The 10487-nt window shown below is 52.7% G+C and overlaps 1 protein-coding gene across 1 annotated transcript in view; it reads right to left on the bottom strand.

Annotated features, from left to right (window-relative positions):
* Scn4a (sodium voltage-gated channel alpha subunit 4) overlaps positions 1 to 4462 on the bottom strand; it is a 28644-nt gene extending 24182 nt beyond the window's left edge. Inside the window, exons 1-6 of the mRNA XM_055592167.1 lie at positions 4190 to 4462; positions 3978 to 4096; positions 3791 to 3880; positions 3405 to 3533; positions 2874 to 2965; positions 1 to 219 (exon numbers count right to left, since the gene is read on the bottom strand). The exon at positions 1 to 219 is cut by the window's left edge and continues 135 nt beyond it. Of these exons, the coding sequence (XP_055448142.1) occupies positions 1 to 219; positions 2874 to 2965; positions 3405 to 3533; positions 3791 to 3880; positions 3978 to 4096; positions 4190 to 4462 (922 nt within the window). The remainder of the gene's footprint in view (positions 220 to 2873; positions 2966 to 3404; positions 3534 to 3790; positions 3881 to 3977; positions 4097 to 4189) is intronic.
* Positions 4463 to 10487: the final 6025 nt, after the last annotated feature.

Here is a 10487-nt window from a genome sequence, read left to right on the forward strand (position 1 = left end):
CGTACCACGTGTCGTTGCCGTACCACGTGTCGTTGCCGTACCACGTGGTGTTGGTGTCATTCATGGGTGGGGGCCAGCGCACGCACTTCTGCCGCAGGTTTCCCATGAAGAGCTGCAGCCCCACCAGGGCAAAGACACTCAGGCAGAAGACAGTGAGGATCATCACATCGGACAGCTTTTTCACGGACTGGATCAGGGCGCCCACAATCGTCTTCAGGCCTGGTCACGGAGAGGGTGAAATTGTCAGCGGAGGCCAAAGGTGGGATGGGACAGGACTCCCACACTGACCCCCACCCTGAGCCTCAGCCAAGTCCAGCTCTGAGGCTGCCTTCACTCCTCACAGCTTTTCCCTGAAACCTCTCTGTACTAAGCCTTCCTTTTTTTAATTTAATTTTGTTTTGTTTTGTTTTGAGACAGGGTTTCTCTGTGTAGCCTTGGCTGTCCTGAAACTTGCTCTGCAGCTCAAGCTGGCTTCAGACTCACAGAGATGTGCCTGCCTCTGCGTCCCAAGTGCTGGGACCAAGGGCGTAAGCCACCACTGCTCAGCATAACCCTTTCTTGAGTACTTCCTCCATGCGGAGCTCGGCCTTGCGTGCAGAAGAACACTCTCTAAGATTCAATGGGCTACCTCCTGACCCTCAGAACTACACAAAAGCATGCCTAGGATTTCAATAAATGTCTTCTAGGTTAGCGTTCCTCCAAGTGTTTTCTCCAGACTCCCTCATCCCACACACTGTGCCCTTAAGAAAGAAGCCACCATGTTTGGGAAAGGCAGCACACCAGGGTCCATTATTGGTTAATACGCAAGGACCAGCAGGGTTCAGTCTGAGAATCTCTAGACTGATTTTGAAAATCAGTGTCTTCATGCAGAGCAGTGGTGGCGCAGCATTTAGTCCCAGCACTGGGGAGGTGGAGGCAGGCGGACCTTTGAGCTTGAGGCAGGCTTGGTCTACAGTGCAAGTTCCAGGATGGCCAGGGCTACACAGATAAACTCTGTCTCAGAAAAGACAACAACAAACAAACAAATAAACAAACAAACAAACAAAGCTGAGTCTAGTGGCGAACACCTGTGTTCCCAGAACTCTGGGAGGCAGAGGCAGGCAGATCTCTGTGAGTTCGAGGCCAGCCTGGTCCACAAAGTGAGTCCAGGACAGCCAAGGCTACACAGAAAAACCCTGTCTCTAAAACAAACAAACAAACAAACAAACAAACAAAAAACCCAAACCAACAAAAACAATTCTGATGAAATTCCATGGGACAGATTTTAGTCACTGATGGAAGTCATAGTTTCCTCCTTGGACCTGGTCATTCATTTCTTCCTTCTTTTCCTGACGTGAAACTCAAATGTTCAGCAGTCTCCTTAGAGAGCAGCCCTCCTGAGTCCTGGAGGTGCTGAGGCCTGGCTCAGAGGAAGGCGTTTAGTGAAGTCTCAGTCAGCATTCCCTGTCACTTACCGGCCTCCAGCGCGTGAGAGGGCTCTGGACTAGTGAGGCTTGCAGTCCTTCCTAGCCAGGACTGGGCTGGTTCCCTCCTCCACAGCCTGCCTGCCATCCCTTACAGATAATCTGTTACCCCTGAGCAAAATGCTTACAGGTTCCCACCATGCTTTGCAGTGCTGGGAATAAGCCAGGGCCTCACAATGCAAGGCAAGGAATCAACACTGAGTTACGTCTGTTCTCTGCAGGGCTTGTATATCCACACATACATATATATGGAGCCTGGGCTGGTCTCAAACTTGGAATCTTTTGGCCTCTCTGGTGCTAGGAATATAGCACCATGCTGGGTTTTTCCGAGTGCTTTTCTGAGCGGCTGGGTGAATCGTATTCTGTGTGCCTCATTCTTCCTTTTATAAACAATATTTGTTTTCGTTTTTGTTTTGTTTGCTTATGTGCACGTGTGTTTGCATGTGCACCCTCACATGTGTGTGCCGGTACCCAGGGAGGTCAGAAGAGGGTGTGGGATCCCATGGAGCTGGAGTTAGAGGCAGTTGTGAGCCCAGTGTAAGTGAGACGCTGGTCACTCTGAGCACTGAGCCATCCCTCCAGCCCCTGGTTCTTCTTGATAAATAACTTTGGAATTGCCCTTCCCTCACCGCTGGGATCGGGGTAATGTGTCCCCCTGTGAGCACTGAGGGCTGCGACTTGCCCTCGTTGAAATGGATTTCAGGTGGAGCTCTGGGCTTGTCTGGTCTCCTCTCGTCTCAGGCAGAGTTAGTTTAAACTCATGTTTATGTATCACGCTGCAGGGCCCAGTGCTGTTTTAGCATCTTAGAGAGCAGTGGTTCCGACCTTCCTAAGTGACCCTTTCCTACAGTCTCTTATGTGCGGTGACCTCCTCCCAACCATAGATTTATTTTCGTTGCTACTTCATAACCTTTACGAATCATAATACAAAGACCTGTGTTTTCCAATGGTCTTCAGCGACCCCTGTGAAAGGGTCATTCAACATCCCTCAAAGGGGTCGTGACCCACTTTGGTTGAGAACTGCTCTTCTAGATATTTCAGGCTCTTAGTTCTCATACCCACCCCAGTGTTTAGTAATAAAGAAACTTAAGCCAGATTGGGCCACAGGCTTGAGGTCAGTGTGGAGGGGAGTGGAGGGGAGAAGCGGACCCACGCTGTGTGTGCAGAGCCTGTGCCCACGCTCCTTGGCATCCGTCTCTTAAATGCCCAGCCTCCCACCAAGAGCTCCTTCTGCTTGACGGCCAAATGGCCCTCTCTGCGTTCAGGCGGTGGCACAATTCTCTACAAACACATGCCCACGCTTCATCATAGGCCTGGGTTGGCCTCCCAGAACCCGAGTATGCCCTTCTAAGCCTGAGCGTGGGGGAGGGCTCGTCGCCCCAGGCAGAGGGTCCCCGCACCTCCCAATACCTGGGATAACTGTGATGGTTTTCAGGGCCCGCAGCACACGGAAGGTCCTCAGGGCTGAGATGTTGCCCAAGTCCACAAACTCTGTCACATACCTGAGTGGGAAGTTGAGGTGGAATGTGTCAGAGCTGGGACAGAAATCAAATGTCTCTGGGTCCAGAAGGAGGATTCCCAAAGAATTCTTGTAACTGGGGTTATCACAGGAGTGGTGGGCAGGTTGAATGAGCCCCAACATTCCCGTTTTAACCCAAGAGCTGGGAAGAGCAGTGCTGGCTTTTGCTGCTAGAGAGCGGAGGGACACAGACAGCCTTGTCCCACGTGCTCACCCACTGGAATGCTGAGTCAAGCCGTCCCTCAAGGTGTATATAGTACGAGAAGGAGACACTGGCCTCTGAGCAGGGCCCTAGGAACATCCTGGCTCTTATGGCTCAGCCAGCCCAGGGAAGCGATGGCCCCACCCCCCCTCCTGTCAACGCCCCCTTGCGGTGCTTGGCCCTCCTGACGCTCCCACCTCCAGCCTCAGGCCCTGCTCACGCCATGGTGATGACACTGAAGTCCAGCCAGTTCCAGGGGTCCCGGAGGAACGTGAAGTCATCAATGCAGAAACCCCGGGCCAGCATCTTAATGAGGGACTCAAAGGTGTAGATCCCTGTGAAGGTGTACCTGGCAAGGAGAAGACCAGTTGTGGCTGAGTGAGTCTCCTGGGAACTTGCTCGAACCCCGCCACTGTACGGAGGCACCCAGAGGCCGTATGGCTACCCAGGGCTGGGGACATCCGAGGGGGTGACAGCATGCCCACCCGCCTTGTCTCAAGGGGTTGTGTCACAGGGACAGCGTGTCTCCCCTAAAAGACGTGAGAGGTGTCACTCGGGACACTGAAGTGCGGACCTGGGACAGGGAGTTGGGGGAGGGAAACTCACTCCACATCCTTGGACCAAGAAGGCAGGTTGCTCATGGTCATGAACACACAGTTGGTCAAGATGGTGATCATGATAAACATGCTGAACAGCGTGGGGGGGGGGTCAAGGAAAGAGAGGCAGCGGCTGGGAAGAGGAGGGTCTCCTGCCCACCCCCCACCTCCCCATCTATCCCACTCGGGCAGGATATGCGTGGATGAGCACCTTGATAGCCACACGCCTGACGATGCTGAAGGGGCTGAGCATGTAGAGGGCAGGGGTAGCAGAGAAGCGGAAGATGGCCTTGCTCTTGTTGAGCACGATGAAGGTCTGAGGGGCAGGGAGAGAGACACTGTGAGCCCGACGGACAGATGGACAGACAGGGGCACAGCTAGAGGGAGCCACCCCCACCCAGGCCCAGACCTTCTTGTCGCTGTAGTAAGGGTCCAGGTCCTCGAGGGGGATGCCGATGACCTCAGGTGGGGGATCCCCGTAGATGAGCGGCAGGTTCTTGCCCGCTTCCAGGTCACTGCGAGGCTTCCGCTCAGGCTCCTCAATCTCCATCTGCTTGTTCCGCTGCAGCCGGGCCTCCTCCTCCATCACCCGCTGCTCTATGGCGGCGAGAGACTCTGGAGTGAAGGGGCGCAGGCAGTGGGGGCCCAGGGGTACCAGGGTGGGCAGAGATGAGCTGGCCATCCTTGCATCCTGGGCTCAGGGGCCAAAGGGGTGGCGGCAGCCCGCCGTCCTGGGGTTCTGAGTGGTCACCGATGCCCTGTGTTCTCCTCGCTCTCTGCCTGCCCAGGGTCTGGGCCAGGGAGATGGGTGTCCTGGTCTTGTTGGGGCTGGGAGCTGTGCCTACAGGACCTGGGTGCTCTGCTGCACGGGCACTGGGCACGGAGCATCCCCCGGCCCAAGCCCCGCAGTGCTTTCTTCTCAGCGATAGGCTCTGCCACCTTCGGGATCAACAGAAAGTAGACCAGATCTTCTCCAGCTGTTGGGGCCTATGCCCCAGTGTCCTGAACTGCCTTCTGGGCTGAGACTCCAGGGACTGGGTGGCATCAGCCTATAGGGACACAGAGAAGAGAGAGAGAGAGAACCCATACTGGCCGTCCACATAATCTCCAGATGGACCAGGATGAGAGTCTGGGAGGTTACCCTAAAGCACAACTAGAAATGAATTCCATCTTGGAGGTCACATGGTTCGGCTGATACTGGCTAGCAGGGGACGCGGGTAGAGACCATGGGTGTCTCAAAAGCACAAAAGTGCAAAAGGATGGCTACGATTTATTGACGATGTCTGCCAGGGACAAGCTCAGAGATTCGGGCCCTGCCTGTATGTGTCATCTCTGCCTGGAGAGAAGGGAAAAAGAGGCTGCGGGGACACAGAGTTTCTTTTCTGGACTTTAGGGAACAAGGCAATGGGCTGGGGAGGGAACACAGAAGGATCCCAGGCCTTCAGGGGGTCTCAACAGGACTTCCAGGACGCTGAGGAATCAAAACCTCTGGGCAGATGGAACTGGAAAAAGAAGAGGCAAGGTTTGGGGCTGGGTGGTGTCAGGAGACCTGGCAATGCTATGAATGACCAGGAAAGGTGATGGGGGGGGGGATGGGCAGTTCCAGTAAGGCAGCCCCCAGAGACTGGTTGGTCTCTTATGAACAGGGTAAGGGGAGAAGATGGCTCACCAGAAGCCTTAGGTTTTGAAAGTTGTATGTGGACCATCTCTTGAGCTAGCCCCTCAGTCTTTTCTGGCTCCTGGTTCCATTTTCCCAGCCTGTTCCCCACGGAAGGGCTGTGCAGGGTTTCTTATTGAAAATAGACTTAGAGGAATGAGCCCTTCAGCAAGCAGAACACTGGCCCAGTCACTCACTGCCTTGAATGGCCAAATGGGGCTGGAGAGATGGCTCAAAGGGTAGGTGTGTATAAGAACCTGAGTTTTTATCCTAAAATTTAAGTTAAAAAAAAAGGGGGGCGGGGTTAGCCACAGGCACACTTGTTACCCCAGTGCTGGGGCAGGAGCAGAGACGGAAGGGTCACAGGGTTTTCTTGGTCATCAGCTTGGCTCCAGGTTCAAGGAAAAACTGTCTCAAATTAAGAAGGTGACTAGGAATACAGCAAGATGGTTCATGCCTTCCTCTGGCCTCTGCAAGCAAGCGTATGTGCGCACAAATGTGTGTGTGTGTGAGCGAGAGAGCATCCATACATATGGGTGGATCCTAGAGTCTCTACCCAAACACAGGGACTCTGACACAGCCCCCAGAGTGACATTGAGTGCAGCCCGCCCTCTCACACAAGACCCAGGCACAGAGGCTGTTAGTCAACAGATATTGCAGATGACAGGGAGAGGCTAGAGCCATTGGGCAGAGCTGGCCACACCCCCTGCCAGCTGCTTCTTGCCAGGCTCCAAGGAGTCATGTTTCTGGGGGATGACTCTGCTGGTTCCCATTTCTCAGCTGGTCAGTGACCCCGTTGAGTTCGAGTGTACATACCCACGCTCAGGTCTGACCTGGAGCCCCTCCCAGAGGCACTTTGCCTGTCACATACCTTACCCTGACCCCACACACATACTGGCATCTTGCCATGCTGAGAATGCTGCCCTGCCAGATGACTTTGAAGGGACCCACCCGGTCTGAAGTCGTCTTGGCAGCAAAACCCCTATTCTGGTGCTGCCCTCTGTCCTCCACTGGAACCCAGAGGGACCACAATAGCCCGGCATCAAGGTCTGGCTCTAGCCCAGCCCTCGAGGAAACTGACCTCACCTGAATCACAGCCCCAGCGCTTCTTCTCAGCCGACACCCCCTGAGCATCCTGCCCTGCTCCCTCGTCTTGAAAACGAGGCGGCCCACCCTGCCACCCCACTTCTGGTCTCTGCTCTGGTAGCACTTCTTCCTTCAAAATCCCCTCCCAGCCTTTCCGCCAGTCCTGAAGCCACTCCACATTTGGATGTTTTGCTGGGTGAGGGGAAATTGTCTGCATTCACAGCCGGCCTAACTCCTGTTCCAGGGGATCTGATGCCCATTTCTGACCTCCACAAGGACCTGGCACACACATGGCAAACAGACATATGTGCAGGCAAGACATTCATACAAAAAAAAAAAAAAAAGTTGCAAATTTTTGTTTGTTTGTTTTTTGAGGCAAGGTTTCTTCGTATAGCCTTGGCTGTCCTGGAACTAGTAGACCAGGCCTGCCTAAAACTCACAGAGAGAGAACTGCCTGCCTCTGCCTCTCCCGAGCACTGGGATTAAAGCTGTGCACCACCACAGCCCGGCTAGCTACAAAACATTTTTAAAAGCCGTGTGTCACCCGCTCTGGCTCTACTTTGTTTTTTATTTTTGTTGATGTTTGTTTGAGACAGGCTCTATCCTTGGCCTGGGGCTCAATGATCAGGCTCTCTGTGGGGCTATTTGTGGAGGTTAGCCCTTCCTGGAGGCTGGGGTTACAGGCATATCCTGCCACACTGAGTTTTGTCTGTCTGTTTGTCCGTGTGTTTGTTTTGTTTTGAGTGTGAGCTGAGGATTGAACTCAGGTCCTCAAGTTTGGACAGAATGGACTTCACTGACTAAGCCCCCTTCCCATCCCTGCAGTGTATTCCATGAGCCCTATTCTCCACTCCCCATGTTGTTTTGTTTTGCTTTGTTTTTGAAAACAAATGCTTCATGTCACCTCGTGCTTCTTCAAATGTCTGAATCCTCCCCTTAACATTCCCCTCGGATGGCCCTGCCTCTTCTTCGAGTCTAAAGACACATCCACTGCTCTGCCTCTTCTCCTCCCTCTCCTGGAATGTTAGAATAATAATAATCTGGCCAAGCATGGCAGCACACACCTTTAGCCACAGTGCCGGGGAGGCATAGGAGGCAGAGCTCTGAGTTCGAGGTCAGCCTGGTCTACAGAGCAAGTTCCAGGACAGCCAGGGCCACACAGAGAAGAAACCCTGTCTCCTAAAACCAACCAACAAAACAACCAAACAAATAACAACAACAACAACAATAATAATAATCACCACCACAGGCTGCTCCTTCAGCTTATACCCAAAACCTGGGGCCCTGGCCTCCCTCAGGGACCTCGTCCTGCAGTTTTCTTCTGGCTACCGCTCATGGATGTCTGTCTTCTACATTATAACTAATGACAGCCACCACACCACTGCCCTCCCCACATGCGCTTCCCTGTCTTCCCATCTCTGTTCACAGAAGAACTTCTTGGAACGTGTCTATGCCAGCTGTCTCTACTTCCGTACCTTTCGCTCCCTCCTCAACCCATTCCATCTTGGCCACCATCAACCCCGCAAAACCGGAACCGCTTTTGTCAAATCACTAACACTCCCCCCCGCTGCCAAGTCCAGGGCGCACATTCCTCTCTTCACCTCCCTTGACCTCTGAGGAGCAGTCAACCTAGTTGGCCGCAGCCCCTCTCTGGAATATTCTATTCTTACAGCCTCCATGGGATCACACTCGTTCCTCTGACCGCTCCTTAACGATTTCTGTTGTGTGGACCATTCTGTACCCAATCTCTTGAGTTGCACGGGGCCCAGCCTTCGCAGAGTGGCATCGTCTCTGTGATGGCAGCAAGTGCCATAGGAATAAAATGAACCTTTCCTTTGAACTCTGCACTGGTCTGGCTACTGCCCTCTAGACAGCTCTGCAGTGCTACCCCCCCAAAAAAAAATTGGGACAGAGCTTTTGTGGGGTTTCCATGGTTCTATATGCTCTTTCTCCTGCCAGGAAAGGCCACCCCTCCCTGTTTCTCAGATCATCACCAACAAATCTTTCTGTTACTATTTCCAAATCCCTGTTAACCCTTTTTCCGAAACGCATGGAAACCCGCCTTCTCCCAACTTTTCACGCCCACCCACAGACATTTCCAGGAGTTGCCTGTCTCCTGCGCCATTTTTGCCACTTGCCCCTTGAATCAGTCCCACCAAGGCAACCACTGATATATCAAAACAAACAAAAATTGGCTCGTGCTTCCGTTTAAACTCTCCCAATTACTCCCCATTGTGCTTAGAATACACCCCAAGCCTCCTGTGGCGGCCTCCCGGGTCCTGGCTCTCCAGCCCCTGCCTACTTCTTCTACTTTTGTCTACTGCCCTCACGCTGGCCACTCTGCTCCCATTGGTTTCATTGATTGCTGGCCTTGTTCCTGCCTCTGGGATTTTACCAGCTCCCCTCTGTCTCTGGAACCCCACATGCTCCTCTCCTTTCTCTTCCCAGGCTAGTTCCCTCTCTGCCTTCTATTTTGAGAGTTCTTCCTCCTTTTCCCACCACACGCCCCTGCATTTTTCCTTGACATTATTTTTCATAGGTTGTAAGTGCTTGCCTCATTTGCTTGTGTGTATTCTCCACAGGATGGAAAAGTCAACAGGAAGAGCTATCATGTCTGTCTAGGTCACCAGGGCCAGCCCCAGCACTGCCATATAGTAGGTATTTAAAACATGTTTGTTGCCTGGCATGGTGGCACATGCCTTTAATCCAGCCCTTTGAAAGTGAAACAGTCAAATCTCTAAGTTTAAGGTCATCCTGGTCTACACAGTGAGTTCAAAGCTAGCTAGGGTTACATACTGAGACCCCATCCTAAAATAAAAATATCAACAAAGGGCAATTAATTAATTAATTAGTTAATTAATTAATTAGTGAAAGGGTGAGGCCTCGGGTTCAGACCCTCTAGGGACCTCATGGACGTTTCTATGCTTCATTTGCTAATCCATCCATCCATCCACCCATCCCACTATCAATTCTGTTCACATCTCAGTAGCTGAGCCGGCGGCTGTGAGCAGAGCTCAGCGATTTAGCTGCTTGCAGAGAGCTGACAGTCTGGAGGAAGTGGACCTGTGACAAGATGATACAGAGCCTGTCTTCAAGAGGGTTGTGGAGCCAAGCGTGGTGACGCACACCTGTAATGCCAGCACTCCAGGAATCAGAGGCAGGAGGATCTCTATGAGTTTGAGGCCAGCCTGGTCTACAAGTCGAGTCCAGGTCAGCCAAGGCTACACAGAGAAACCCTGTCTCAAAAAACCAAGCCAAAACAACAACAACAACAAAAAAGGGGTGCTGGAGAGATGGATTAGAGGTTAAGAACACTGACTGTTCTTCCAAAGGTCCTGAGTTCAATTCCTAGCAACCACATGGTGGCTCATAACCATCTATAATGAGATCTGGTGTCCTCATCTGGCCTGCAGGCATACAGGCAGGCAGAATACTGCAGAAATAATGAGTGAATCTTAAAAAAGAAAAGAAAAAGAGGGGCATGGATGGTGCGGAGAGAGTTCGGGTGGGTGAGAGGTTACTCCTAAACAAGAGAAAGAAAGATGACTTTTTTTTTCAGCTGTGTCTCAATGGATGGGTAAGGTAGGAACATAGAAAGATCGAGTGGAAGGACATCCGAGGGAGAGGGGACAGCCGGGGCAAAGACAGGACACTGGAGTGGGGTGAGGTGGGATGGTAGTGGGGCTAGGGGTTGCTGCCAGGCCTGAAGAGATTAGACTTCACCGTGTAGCCTTGGAGGGTCCCTCCCAGGGGCGGGAGGTCAAATACAGTCACTGCTGCCCGGTAGTGGGTCCCTTCTGTCTGCCCTTCCTATGCATCTAGAACAGATGGGGGGACTGTGCTGGCTTTAGTGGCACCAGTGCCAGGATGAACGGGCAGCTGCAATGTGTGTACGTTCTTGGTAGGGCCAAAGCATCGACAAGACTCCATGACCACCAAGTAGGCTGGTTTGGGATACAGTGAG

This window comes from Psammomys obesus, unplaced genomic scaffold (genome assembly GCF_907164565.1).
Source record: "Psammomys obesus unplaced genomic scaffold, mPsaObe1.curated_primary_1811, whole genome shotgun sequence".
Classification (NCBI taxonomy): Eukaryota; Metazoa; Chordata; class Mammalia; order Rodentia; family Muridae; genus Psammomys; species Psammomys obesus.